General features: G+C 44.7%; 2 protein-coding genes across 5 annotated transcripts in view; both read right to left on the reverse strand.

Annotated features, from left to right (window-relative positions):
* The window catches only part of LOC121914709 (cytochrome b-245 light chain), an 11168-nt gene extending 9173 nt beyond the window's left edge, over positions 1 to 1995 (reverse strand). The window contains exon 1 of the mRNA XM_042438347.1: positions 1723 to 1995. Within this exon, the coding sequence (XP_042294281.1) occupies positions 1723 to 1780 (58 nt within the window). The 5' untranslated portion in view covers positions 1781 to 1995. The remainder of the gene's footprint in view (positions 1 to 1722) is intronic.
* A 942-nt stretch (positions 1996 to 2937) lies between these two features.
* Positions 2938 to 13394, reverse strand: MVD (mevalonate diphosphate decarboxylase). 4 transcript variants are annotated; one of them, XM_042438344.1, is made up of 12 exons: positions 13372 to 13394; positions 12424 to 12554; positions 11222 to 11293; positions 9471 to 9541; positions 8669 to 8783; positions 8249 to 8398; positions 7222 to 7421; positions 7001 to 7075; positions 6635 to 6853; positions 5722 to 5837; positions 4908 to 5016; positions 2938 to 4712 (listed from the first exon to the last, which is right to left on the reverse strand). In XM_042438344.1, exons 3-12 carry the CDS (start codon positions 11289 to 11291, stop codon positions 4629 to 4631), a joined length of 1209 nt encoding a protein of 402 aa, XP_042294278.1. In that variant the 5' UTR covers positions 11292 to 11293; positions 12424 to 12554; positions 13372 to 13394; the 3' UTR covers positions 2938 to 4628. The 4 variants fall into 4 exon arrangements, with proteins under 4 accessions (XP_042294278.1, XP_042294279.1, XP_042294276.1 ...); XM_042438345.1 differs by lacking the exons at positions 12424 to 12554; positions 13372 to 13394 and adding an exon at positions 11530 to 11710; XM_042438342.1 differs by lacking the exons at positions 12424 to 12554; positions 13372 to 13394 and adding an exon at positions 11466 to 11709.
* Between the last annotated feature and the right edge of the window lie 357 nt (positions 13395 to 13751).

The raw sequence follows: 13751 nt of genomic DNA on the forward strand, positions 1-13751 counted from the left end.
TCATATAAGGGGATGTATGTATGTATGTAGAGGTATGCTGTGATATATATATATATATATACACACACACACACACACACACACACACATATATATACACACACACATATAAAACACACACATATATATAAATGATGATAATCCCAAATTAGTGTGTGTATGTGTGTATAAACACAAACATATATATAGATATAGATGACAATAGTCCCAAATTAGTGAGTATATGTACAAATACACACACACACACACATATACATATATAGATGGTGACAGTCCCAAGTTAGTGTGCATGTGTGTGTATTAAACACACACACACACAGATGATGATAGTCCCAGGTTAGTGTGTGTGTATGTATGTGTGTGTGTGTGTGTGTGCGCGTGTGTGGATACACACATACATATTTAAACACACACACATACATATATAGATGATAATAGTCCTAAGTTAGTATGTATATGTGTATACACATACATACATACATACACACACATACATATATAGATTATGATAGTCCTAAATTAGTGTTTATGTATGTGTACACGCACACATATGTCCGTGCGCGCGCACACACACACACACACTAACTTGGGACTATCATCATCTATATATGTATATACTGTATATAGATGTCTCCAGAAGTGCGCCTGTAAAAAGATGGTTTAGTTTTTGGGGGGGGATGTGGGGTGCTACAAGGAAATGGGCTAATGGCGCATAGCCAAGCCCTCTTTAATGGGGTGCTACCCCCCAAAAAGACCCAACCTACAGCCCAGAGTTATTTATAGACCGAGGGAAGCCCCTCTTTTCTACTGAATTTCCTTCTCTCTTTGGCTCTCTTCTTCGTAGACTTCCTCAATCTGAGAGCAGAAGAAGAAGAGCCTTCTTGTTCCTCCTCCTCTTGCAGCAGATGAAGGGCTGCAAGCAAACCAGGAGGAGCCCAAACTGGCTGCTTTTAAACAATGCAGCTATTAACTCCTGTAATATCCCCCCCCTTCAATGCCACAAAAAGTCAGAAGAGAATTGCAAGAGTAGAGAAACTTCAAATCTTTGTCTCTTTCAAACTATGCTTCAATTTCCCCTCTTTTCCAAACTAGATTAAGAGCAGAGTTTCGAAAACCTCCCCTTTTTTGGATCGCAACTCCCAGAATCCCCCAGCCAGCATTTAGGTTTCTCCAGCCTTGGGATGTGCATGCAGCAGCTGGGGGATTCTGGGATTTGTAGTCTGCAGAAGGGAACTTTTCTAAGCTTTCCCCTTTGTCTAGGATGGAAGGCAGAGGAGGGGGAAACAGAAGCATACAAGCAAAGCTAAGAAGCATCAACATAAGACTTTGAGTTTCCTGGAGGGGGGATGCTGGGAGTGACAGTCCAGAAAGTGAACAACTTTTCCAAGCTCTGGGGAAGATTTCTAGTTCAGAACTGGTGGATTTGTTGCAAACTTGGGGAAGAGAGCAAGACATTGGTTGCCAGTGATGCAGGGGACTTAGATCTTAGGCTTTAAAAAGAAGCTTCATGGGTCAGAAATTACTCTGGAAGGCAGGAAAAAGAGGTGCAGGGGCTTAGATCCTGGGCCTTATAAAGTTGCCAGGGTCAGCAGCCAGGGTCCCTGCTGGGAAAGGCAAGGGAAAGAGCTCTTGGTGCTGATCCAGAAGCCCCATCCCAGGGCTGGACCTCTGTCCCTGGCTGGAGGGAAGGGGGTCCCCTTGGCTGCCCCCCGGAGGACTCACTCAGCCCCGAGGCCAGCGCCTGCTCGTTGCCCCACATGGCCCACTCGATGCGCCCCATGCTCCAAAGCCAATGCCTCTGCGCTGCGCTCCGCAGGAGAAGGATGGAGGATGGCAGGATGGAGGAGGCAGGCAGCAGAGGTGGCCAAGCCCAGGCTGCAACGTCCCTTCCTGCTCCTCCTCCTCCAACGCCCAGAGGAGGAGAGAGGAACACAGCTGCAGCTGACCCCTCCACAGGGACATCTGGCCAAAGGCACCCCCAAAAGGCACCCCAAAAACTTGGCCAGAAAGGGGCACAGAAATCTTTCCAAAGGCACCTCCAAAAGACACCTCAAAAACTTGGCCAGAAAGAACCAGAGGCATCTTTCCAAACAGACCCAGAAAAAGCACCCCCAAACTTGGCCAGAAAGAACCAGAGGCATCTTGCCAAAGGCATCCACAAAAGGCACCCCAAAAACTTGGGCTGCCACTTTAGCAAGCAGCCATAAAGAACCAGAGACCTCTTTCCAAAGGGACCCACAAAAGGCACCCCCAAAAAACTTGGCCAGAAAGAGCCAGAGACATCTTTCCAAAGGGACCCAGAAAAGGCACCCCAAAAACTTGGGCTGCCAGTTTAGCAACCAGCTAGAAAGCGGCACAAAAATCCTTGCACTTCAACCGGGGAAAAACTCCACCTAAAATACCTGGTGGGTGCAAGGATGTTGGTCCTATGATAGTTGGCCCTCCCTATCCACGGATTCCTTACACATAGATAGAACCAGCCGTGCCTTGGAAATACAAATGTCATTGATTTTGCTCTCTTCTATAAGGGACACCATTTTACTACACCATTGTATTCAATGGGACTTGAGCATCCATGGATTTAGTTATCTGCTGGAGATCTTGGAACCAAACCCCAGCGGATACCGAGGGCCCACTGGACTTGGAAAATTCTCCTTATGGAGACAGATGTTTCGGGAGAACCGTTGTTGCATCATAATAATAACCTGCTAGATGGTTGATTTCTTGCTTCCTTTTTCATGGTTTATATGATTTCAACCAGTTTGGATTTCTGACAGTATTTTTACCTTTTGCGTGCTGCAGATTTTTAGCTACATTCAACTGTTGTAAGTCCCCTTGAACTGGCAAAAAAAAAAAAAAAATGGGTGGCGAAATGGACAACGATGCATCTTTATAAAAGAAACAAGCAGCTGAAAAAGAGCAGGCCACAGCGAGAACCAGAGTATCAAATCGTCATTTATTTCAAAACCGCCCAGTAAAAACGAAACTGGAAATTAGAGAAGAGACCCGCACACACCCATCGGACTTTGTGTGTGCAAAAGAAGGGAACACAAAAGACAAACCACAGGCAACTTTTCAGGGCAAGAAGCAAACCTAACTTGTGATGGAGAGGAGTCATTTTGGTTCCTAGCTGCCTAAATATTGAGGCAGACATTCACCTGTTTCATTTTCTAGAAGAGCAACCTCCCTAAAAAAAAAGCAAATTAGCAAACTTTTAAAAGCAACAATAGCTAGGCTAGAATAGATTAAAGAATGGAGAGATTAATTTTGTTAGGATGCCTTCCTGCAAGTCCACAGCTGGCTCTTGCATTCCCCAAATCCCCAAACATGCCCAAGGTTTCCTAACCTGTAAAGCAATCCTATAAACTCTTCCGTAAGAACATTGTGCGACCGGTTGACTCAGGCCAAAGTCTGCACCAGGGTAGTTCACTGTGGCTTTTAGGATTGCAGTTACCACAATCCTTCCCAAACAATTATGCTACTTACGGTTGATGGGGTGCATATGTCAGAGATGCCTATAGAGAGACTAAAAAAGCCTACATAGCCCAGCATTCCTAGCAAGAAATGCATAAACCAGCGGTCACCTAACAGGCAAGCCAAAGGATGAGCAAACTATGGCCTTCCAGATACTGTTGGATTGCACTTTCCCCATCTTGTGCAGTAGACAAAAAGAAACCATCTACAAGGAGGCCCTGAGCTGAAGAGAGGAGATGGCAGCCCACCAAAAGGCAGGAGAGAAACAGGCAGAGATAACCAACCCTCCGCTTCTCATAAAGGTTTCTGCTCCATAGAAGTCCCTGAGAGTAAGGCATCTATCATCACTATCTAAGAAAGCAGCAGTCGCAGTCACTGTAGTCTTCTGGATACCATTGGACTGCAACTCCCAGCTTTCCTTACTATGGCCTGAGCTGTCTATGGCTGATGAGAGTTGCAGTCCAGACACATCTCCATGATTTCCAAGTGTGTGCCTAAGCAAAGGGATGGTTCCCATGCAGTGCCCAAGATCCATGGCAGAACTCTATCCCATCTGCCCACTTCCAGGACTCAATTGTTTTGCTGCAATACCCCCCTTGAAAAGTGATCCTGCAGCAGAAGGGGGTTAGAGGGGTATTTGAGTATGTCCCATAGACAGACACAGATGAATTACATCCTCACTGAGATTTCAGTGGATAATATAATTGGTTTGCGGGGGCCTAGACAAATGTTTCTCTGATCGCCCACATTCTCCAACAACAGCCATGACAGCAAAACTAAGAGTCCTAGGAGGGGCTTTGTCACTGAGGAGGGTGGAAGAGAATACCAACCTCTTGCAATGACCACCCAAAAAAGACATATACAGGGATAAGGCAGACTTACCAGGACACAGTAATAGGGATAGGAATCGTGCATCCCTACAGATATTGTTGGACTGCAACTCCCAGGGTCTGCTGGGCGTTACAGTTGAACATCATCTGGGGGTCTGCACAATCCCCACTCAACATTTAACCGTCTGAAATCCACCACTTTTGTAATTCTCAATGAAAAATGGAACTTCTCTCTCATTCATCCCATTCGCAAGCGCCACCCATCCTTGATTTCCCCACTCAGGCAACATGGGCAAACAATCCCAAAACGGAAACGCTCTTTGTTCAACTGCTGCTGCTTCGGAGCAATCCGTCTGCACCCAGGAGATGGCAGTCTGCGTTTTCCATCAATGCTGGTCCTGGCCCAGGCTGAAAGAAGAACAAACGCACCCACATTTCATGCAAGATCTAAAAGAAGGATTTCTTCAGGCAGGCTTTTAATAATCATGCAATGGCTTTTATATGGGGTGCTTGTTAGATGGTGTGTGTATTGCAGTTTTTAATGTATACAGTGGGTCCTTGAATCTAAGATTCAGAGAAGAAACTATTGTACCCCAGCCATACCTTGGTAAGTAACAAATACCGGACGGCTCCCGGAGAAGGATCTCTCACCACGGCTGACAGCAGTTCTTCAGACGGTGTTGCTGCCTCCACCGGCAGGCCTTTCAGAAACCTAAATGGAGAGGAGATACAGAGGGTTTAAGGTTTGTGGTCATCCTGATGTGTCCCCTCCACCAAAAAAAGAGGAAATGATAGGAGGGAAGGACCCATTTTGGGCCAAAAAACCCACAAGGGGAAGCACTGTATGCAAAGGGATCTTGTAGCACCTTGGAGGCTAACTGTGCAAAAGAAGTCGCAGCGTTAGATTTCATAGACTTGGTCCACTTCTGTTGGACTTGATCCTCTTCTTCACTGCCATTGCCTTCTCCTTTTGTGCCATGCCTTTTTAAGACTATAAGATTGTAGGCCTGGGAGCTATCAAATTAATAATCCGTAAACTACTCTGGTTGCATCCAAGATGCAGAAATAATCCCATTTGGCACCACTTTGGCTCAATGCTCAGGAATTTGTAGTATGGCGAAATGTTTAGCCTTCTCTGTCAGAGATGTCTGGCGCCACGACAAAATACAAATCCCAGAATAGTATAGGCAAGACACATCCTCTCAGCCTCAGAGAAAAGCAAACACCCTTTAAACAATAAATCTTTCCAAGAAACCCCTGTGCTAGGTCCACCTTACGGTTGCCATAGTTTGGAAACGACTTCAAGGCACACAACAAAACTGTGTTTCTTCCATGCTTGGAGCTTTTGGAGACTCCCATTACACCAGCGCCTCTTGCCACAGATGAGGAAGGAAAGGAAACTGCCAAATTCACTCACTGGCCTCCGTTGTTTTCGGGAGGAAAGCTGCGCTTCACCACTTCCACAAATTTGCCCACCGTCTCCTCCAGCATGAAGAGCACGGCGTTGGGCCCAGCGTCAAAAGTATAAGCCACCTGCAAGGAAGGCCAGAAGTCAGAGAAGCATGCATTTCATCCAAAAGATTATCTATCTCTCTCTCTATCTCTCTCTCTCTCTACCTACCTACCTACCTTATCCAGAAATTCAGATTTCTGGATAAAGGATTGTTGTTGTTAACTGACAACTTTGAAGACAATACTACTTGGTAAGCTGGAGGGCAGTAAGAAAAGAGAAAGATCACATTCCAGCTGAATAGACTCCATCTGGAAAGCCCCAATGGTTACTCCACAAGACCCTACAGGGCTGGTGATGATAGGAAGAGGATTTGGAAACCTGTCCTTCATAGGGTCGCTATGTCTTTTCTACTCAGTCATGTCTTCTCATGATATGCCCAAAGTATGACAGTCTCAGTTTAGTAATCTTGGCGTCTAAGGAGAGTTCAGGCTTGATTTGCTCTAGGTCCCATAAGTGATACTCCATCTAGGAAAGCACCCAAAGATGATGTGATAGGGAAAGAGAGGGCAGCCTCCTGGGAAAGTCTTAAAGGGCTGGATTCAAGATCCTTTTATGAAGAACCAAGAGACCAGGAAAAGCTGAGAGACCTATCTGACGGTGAAGCTTACAGACGCAAACCATCTTTGCAAATTTAGCCAGATTCACCCCTTATGACTACCTTGCCCAGGGAGAGGTGGTAGCTACCAGATTGAGCAGCACAGATTAAATAATCTGATATAGATTGTGCCCCTAAATTTAAAGATGCGTTCTAAAGTGGTGACCAACCAGGACCATCCATTCCCACATCCCACAAGCATCACAGCTAGGCTCTTCCAACCTTAGTTTTGCCACAGTGGGTGTTGAAACGGTGCACCAAGGCGACCACTTGCTTGGAGATGTCATTGAGGTAGAAAATGGGTGGGAAAGTATCCAGGCATGTGGCGTGGAATTGGTTGCTTTCCTTCATGGTAAGTTCGCCAAAAGCCTCAAAGTCTCGCTGCTGGATGTGACGGATCATCTGGGCCATGCGCTCAGGAACCACAGCCTGGGCACGGTGCTGGAAAAGAGGGGATATAATCTGCATTGCATTTCAGGAAACCATGCTGAAATGGATTCACTGCCCTCAACATCTGACATGGGAGCATCGCTTACTGCTTGGTTGACCACTGCCCTACAACATGAAGCAGGCAACAGAATGGCTTACCTTCAGCAGGAAACTTGTTTTGACACTGGTTTGCATCCCTGCTGTGCTGCCCATTGGCTTCTTCTCTGCGCTCACCTACCAAAGAAGGAAAAAAGAAGTGTCAGGCAATGGCGTCACAAGGAGATGCGGGTTGAAACACAAGGAGAAGGTTGAAACATAGGACATTTCTGAGAAAAGGAGGATGTCTGGTCACCCTGGTTCCATCCAACCTCGTTACTCACCACTAGGATCAAAATCCTCAATTCTGGCCAGTGTGTCTCCTGTGCTACCTGCTGGGCAACACTGTCCTTGCCGTCGGCATCTTCCCCCATGACCCACTGGACGAAGCCTCCAAACATGCTTCTGCAGGCGCTCCCAGAGCCCATCCGCGCAACTTCGGAGAGGTCTCCCTCTATGCCATACAGCTTTGCCAAAGTGTAGACTGCGGGGACAAAGAGAGGAGAATTGGATCAGCCCCAGAGAACTTAAATGGTACTTGTGGGGTTCACCATGCAGTGCCACCCTTGCCAGGAAATAAGCAAAACACGAGGGGAAGAGAGCACCATGGCAGAGAAAATTTGAAAGGGAGTTACTGTTAGATTTCTGCTCAGCTAGAAATGCTTGGTAGTAGGGACTGCCAAAAATGCCCGCTTCCAAAAAACTGCTGCAGCCACAAGTACATTCTAGTGCTGCAAAAGGGGTGCTTTTTGGTGCCAAATTTATTTTATGTTATTTATACCCCAATATGCTGTTAGTGGTTTGAGTACTGGATGACAACTCTGGAAACTAGGGTTCAATTCCCAGCTTGGCCAAGAAACCCACTGGGTGAGCTTGGGCAAGTCATAGACTCTCAGCCTCAGGGGAAGGCAATGGCAAAGCTCCTCTGAACAAATCTGGCCAAGGAAACCCCCATGATAGGTTCGTCTTAGGGTCGCCATAAGTCGGCAATGACTTGAAGGCACACAACAACAAACATAAGACGCAACGGGTAGCTGGCTGCATGGACTGCCAAAGGTTCCACCCTCAGCAAAAAAATCCATGAAGAACTGATGTGGCCAAAAGCGCATTCCAGTTTTGCAAAAAGGGTGCTTTTTGGTGTCAATTTTATTTCATTTTATTTCTATCCCACCTTTCTCCCAAATGAGGCTCAAAGTGGCATACAGTGGTTGCACAGCACCCCTTCGCCTCAAAAAGGGACTTAGGGAACACATGTGGCCCCCAAAGTCTTGAAGCCACACCAATCAGCCCCAACAGATTGGCGCCACTCACCCAGGCATGCATACCCTGCTGCGGAGGAGGCCAGCCCAGCCGCCGTGGGGAAGTTGTTCTCCGAAGCAACATGGACTTTGTAGGTCAGGCTGAGCGGGGCAGTGTCTCTGCTTTGGCTGCCCCCACGGCGTTTCCTAGCCAGTCGGCGAACTGCCAAGAGAAGAGGAGTAGGTATGGGGAAAAGAGGGTGACCAGATATCCTATGAAATGAAGGGTGTGTCCTGGAAAAGGAGGCTCTCTAGTTTCCCTGGGTGAAAGGTATTCCTGGAGACACACAGATGGGAAAACCCATGCAGAAAGAGAAATTCAATGTAGGTGCTCTCATACATGATATGAATCCTGGCTTGTCTGCCTAAGCTTCTCCTTCCCAGCAATGCTTATCCTTCCTGGCAAGGCTTCTCCTTCCCATTCTCCACTTACTTTCCCGCAGACAGGACTGGAGGCGCGGGTGTCCAATATCCTCCTCCTTGCCATTTAACCAGAGGCGATCCTCTGTGAAATCCCGGCTGATGGCGGCGGTCGTGGTGGTTTTGAGCTGCAATGGAAGCACCAAGCCAGAGGTCAGAAATGGCCATGAACGACACGCAGGGAATCTATTGCACTTGCTCTGACATGAAGTTTCACTGTCCTTACTGGGACCCACTCCAAGCTATGCATACAGTGGTCTCCCTCCCAAAGCTGTGATCCTATCCAGATTTATTTCTGGGAGAGAGTCTGGATAGGATCACACCTTAGACTGCAATGCAACTTTACTTATAAGACAGATTTAGTTCTGGGTAAACATGCTAAGGATGGAAGCCAGAAGGGATGACAGAAACATTAATATCTTACATATGGAACTGAGTAGAAGCTGCTTTGTTGTTGTGGATGTGTGCCTTCAAGTCATTTCCGACTTGAAGTCCCAGGGTTTATCTGAGGCTGAGAGTGACTTGTACAAGGTCCATAGCCGAGCAGGGATTCGAACCCTGGTCTTATTTATTATAGAATATGATGCAAAAAAGATTTTTGAGGGAATATGATGCAAAAAAATTTTTTTATGCCTTCAACCAAGGATGGTTGAATCCATGGAAGCAGAATCCGTGGACATAGAGAGCCAACTGCATATCATCTTCTCCTTGTGCCACTGAACCCGTTCTATCATTTCAATCCTTGTTCCAAGCCCAACAATCTCTCTTTTGTTACCTCCCACTGAAAGAGCCATTTGCAACCCTCTGGTACTGACTTGGTCTTGGTGCAGCGTGACGCTGAGCGAAGAATTAATGGGCAAGATGAGCTGTTCGTCGCGTTTTCCCCCTGGTGCAGGAAGAAGGACATTGGTTAGAATATTTCCAAGTAAAAGTAACTTTTCCAAGCTCTGGGAATGAAAACATCCAGGACTTTGAGACACGAAGATGGTGCCCAGGTCACCCAGTGGTTTTCCATGGGCAAATGGGCATTCAGGTCTACCTTAAAAATGAATTTTAAAATTGCTCCAGGCTGTTTTAAATTGCTGTTCTTCTGTATATATTGCCCTGAGGTCTAACAATATAGCATTGGGTATAAATATTAGGTATAAATATAATTCAGAAGTGTGTAACCTGATGATCTTCCACATCGATATCTTACATTAGTATTATTGTTTGAGCCAAAATCAATTAGGTTTCTGTAAATATGTTTCTCAATGTACATTTTACAAATGTAAAAATAAAGAAATAAAGAAACAAACAAACTCTTCTAGAACATGGCCACAACTAATAATAATAATAATAAATAATAATAGTATTTACTTATATCCCGCCTCTCCTTGTATTGGATCGAGGCAGGTAACACCATACAAAAGAAAGAACAATAAAATCAAGAACATAGAACAATAGATAAAAATACAATATTCAATTTGATATTTGATATTTTTAATGTGTTGTCTGCTTTTTTTATCTAACTCTATCTTGTATTATTATCTATTGTTCTATATGTATTTGTAGAATGAACGCCATTGGCAGGTTTCATTGTTATCGATTTTATTCTCTGTATGTACATCACTGTGTAAATCTACAGCGCTATATAAATACAGTATAATAATAATAATAATAATAATAATAATAATAATGACATAGCCCCAGCCATGAAAGCCTTTGACTTCATTACCATTTATAATATTAGGTTGGGTCTAGATACAAAGACAAGAACGGAGATTGCTTTACCATTGGGGCCCCGTTTTTGCAATCCGATCCATCTGTCAGTCAAAGGCTCCATGGTACCATAAATCTCCAGAGTGTGGCACAGCGAGTCCAACCTGTTCCTTGCGTTGCCCGCAAGTGGGACAAACTCACACCTGCCATTAGGTGAGTCAACTCTCTTCCTCCAGGTCCAGGCTCCCAACTTGCTCATCTGCCTTCTTGCACAACGGTAACACAACCCACGAATTATCGGAGCTTGGGGAAAGTTGCCTCTTGGGCTTTTGTATGCGTATGTGACTAAGGATCATAGGATCCTAGTGTTGGAAGGGACCCCCGAGGGTCATCCATTTTGCCATGCAGGAATGCACCATCAAAGCCCTCCGGACCGATGGCCATCCCAGACTCCTCCAAGAGGCATTACCAGTGGCTTTAATCCAATCTAGTATATATATATATGTGTGTGTGTGTGTGTGTGTGTGTATACCGTATATACTCGGCTATAAGTCAACCTCATGGATGTAAAGGACGAAGCAAAGAAAAACAATGCCAAAGAGCTTACAAAATTACAGCACCCATAACTATTAGCATTCATACTAAAGGCTGGATGGATGAGAGAGTGGAAGAGGATCAGCAGCCGTAACTCATTATATATGAGTTAAAGTACAGTACTTACCTTGACTGATGGATAAGTCGACTCAGGTTTTTGGGGTCTCTTTTTTAACCTAAATCTCTAGACTTATAAATGAGTTTTTAAAAAGCCACATGTTAAAATCGATAAAATATACAGTGTTAGAAGAGAAGGCAATGCAATACTCACAGTATTTGACTACAGCAATGTTAACTGGGGCTGTGCAGGTCACCATAGTTTGGGGATGATCTTCAGCCATGGCTGCAAAGAGAAAGCAAAAAGTCCAATGCAATTGCACAATAATAATAACGATGATGATGATGATGATGACAAGAATAAATTAAAATAAATTGAATTTAAAAGACACTCATATAATCCAAGGTCACTCCAGCAGGATCTCAATTTTGCATTGCACCCCCCAAAAAAGCCCTACCTTTGCAAAGTTGTTGACTGCAAGGAAAGCCAATGCAAAGCACCACCCAGGATTGCAAACCTACCTCCCACATGTGCATGGGAGGAATCAAAGATCAAAGCCCTGTCTGTCCTGGGATTGGCCAGGAGAGCACCAGCTGCTGCCTTTCTGGCTAATCAGAGCAGGCCCCGCCTCCTCCTGTTGCAAAGCTCAGCCAATGAGGAAGGGTCGGATGATAGGTTCCCTCCCCTCTCCTCATTGAGAAAAGAAGGGGGAACTGAGTTGACGCGGAACCTTCGAGGAAGGGAATGTGTTTCCAGCACGGGCCGCTTTCGGTGTGACGCAAACTAAGGGCAGAAGCCAGGACGGCCATGATACTATGGGCATAAAAGCAACAGTCTCAGATTTATGTACTGTATCTCTCTTTTGTATACTTTTTTTTTGCTTATGTTTTAAATCTTTTTAAATTAGATTTCCTGAGATTGAAAAACACTTAAGAGACCACGCAAAACAAATTAATACATTAATAATAATATTAATAAATATTAATAAATATGAACAAAAGTTCATATTTATAAATAATAATAATGATGATGATGATAATGATAATGATAATAAATATTAATAAATATGAACCAAAGTTCATATTTATCAAAAATAATATTAATAAATATTAATAAGTATGAACAAAAGCACACAAATATTAACAAAAGCACGCAAATATTAACAAATGCGCACAAACATTAAAAGTACACAAATTATAACAAATGCCCACAAACATATTAAAAGTATATGAATATTAGCAAATGCACACAAACATATTAACAAAGGCAATCCTCTTCAGCATGCATTTATCCATTGATTCTGGACAAAGCAGGCCAAAGTCCCATTAAACCAGGACACTAGAGGGAGCCCCAGGACTACAGAAAAGCAATACAGGTCAATGAAGCAATAATCAATCAATCAATACAAAATGTACTTTTCAGAGTCTTATTTCCAAGTCTTTATCTTGGTTCCTCTCCAGATTTGCCACTTGCTTCTTGGGTGGAAAGCAGAGAGTAGGTTATTTGACGGAAACTGTTCTGCGTTTCTGTCCCGGTCCAAAGCACTCTGAAAAATAATAGAGTTCAATGAAACAATGTATTTGGCTGAATCTGCATTGCAGGAATAATTCAGTTTGACATCACTTTGGACACCATGGCTCCCTGCAATTCCTTTACAGTCCAGCTCCTTTACAGTTCAGACCAAAACCCAGACCGGATCCACCACTATCTCTAGTGTAGGAACTACTGACCACTGCTGTCCAGACTAAAACCCAGTCCGGATCATAGTGTTCAAACTTAAACCCAGACTGAATTCACCACTATCTCCAATGTAGGTACTACTGACCACTGCTGTCCAAACCAGAACTGTAGTTATGTAATTCATTTTACAATTCAGTCAATATGGAAACCACCGACCAGCAGTGTCCAGACTAAAACCCAGACCGGATCCATAGTTATAGTTCAGACTAAAACCCAGACCAGATCTGTCACCAATGTGGGAACCACTGACCACTGCTGTCCAGACTAAAACCCAGACTGGATCCATAGTTATAGTCCAAACTAAAACCCAAACCAGATCTGTCACCAAAGTGTGTACTGTTGACCACTGCTGTCCAGACTGAGACTGGATCCATAGTTATAGTTCAAACTAAATCCCAGACTGGACTTGCCGCCACCAATGTGGGAACCACTGACCACTGCTGTCCAGACTAAAACCCAGGCTGGATCCATAGTTATATAGTTCAGGCTACAACCCAGATTGGATTTACCACCAACATGGGAACCACTGACCACTGCTGTCCAGACTGAAACCCAGACTAGATCCATAGTTCAGACTAACTAAAACCCAGACTGGATTGACCACCAATGTGGGAACCACTGACCACTGCTGCCTCAGGCCTCTGTGTCCTGGCTGCTGCCTTTTCCCCACCTGCCGAGGGTCCAAAAATATTGCAGGCGCACGTGGTCAGTTCCATTAAGGGTTGCCAATAGGTTATAGATAGAAGGCGGAGGAGCAGCCAAGCGGGTATAGATAGAAACCCTGCTACTATTTTGTTCACCCAGCTTGGTGCAAGTGCCAGGGAAACTTCCCCAGGCAAAAAGCAAGGGCTATTTATAGGGGCTGGTATTTACGCTTTTCCATGCGTCAGGGAGAACGAAAAGTGAGATGGGAGCCGCGTGGTCATGCATCCAGACCAGCACATCCTTTTGCATTTTCCAAAACAGATTGCGCCGGCTTATTTGCAAAAATATGCATGGTAAC

Source organism: Sceloporus undulatus, chromosome 8 (genome assembly GCF_019175285.1).
Source record: "Sceloporus undulatus isolate JIND9_A2432 ecotype Alabama chromosome 8, SceUnd_v1.1, whole genome shotgun sequence".
In the NCBI taxonomy this organism is placed as follows: Eukaryota; Metazoa; Chordata; class Lepidosauria; order Squamata; family Phrynosomatidae; genus Sceloporus; species Sceloporus undulatus.

Coding starts and splice junctions, on each gene's coding strand:
- MVD (XM_042438342.1), bottom strand. CDS start 11,544: ATGCACATGTGGGAGGTAGGTTTGCAATCCTGGGTGGTGCTTTGCATT. Junction 9,542..11,221: donor CATTGCTGTAGTCAAATACT/GTGAGTATTGCA, acceptor TTCCTGCACCAG/GGGGAAAACGCGACGAACAG. Junction 7,422..8,248: donor AGCAGGGTATGCATGCCTGG/GTGAGTGGCGCC, acceptor TTGTCCCCGCAG/TCTACACTTTGGCAAAGCTG.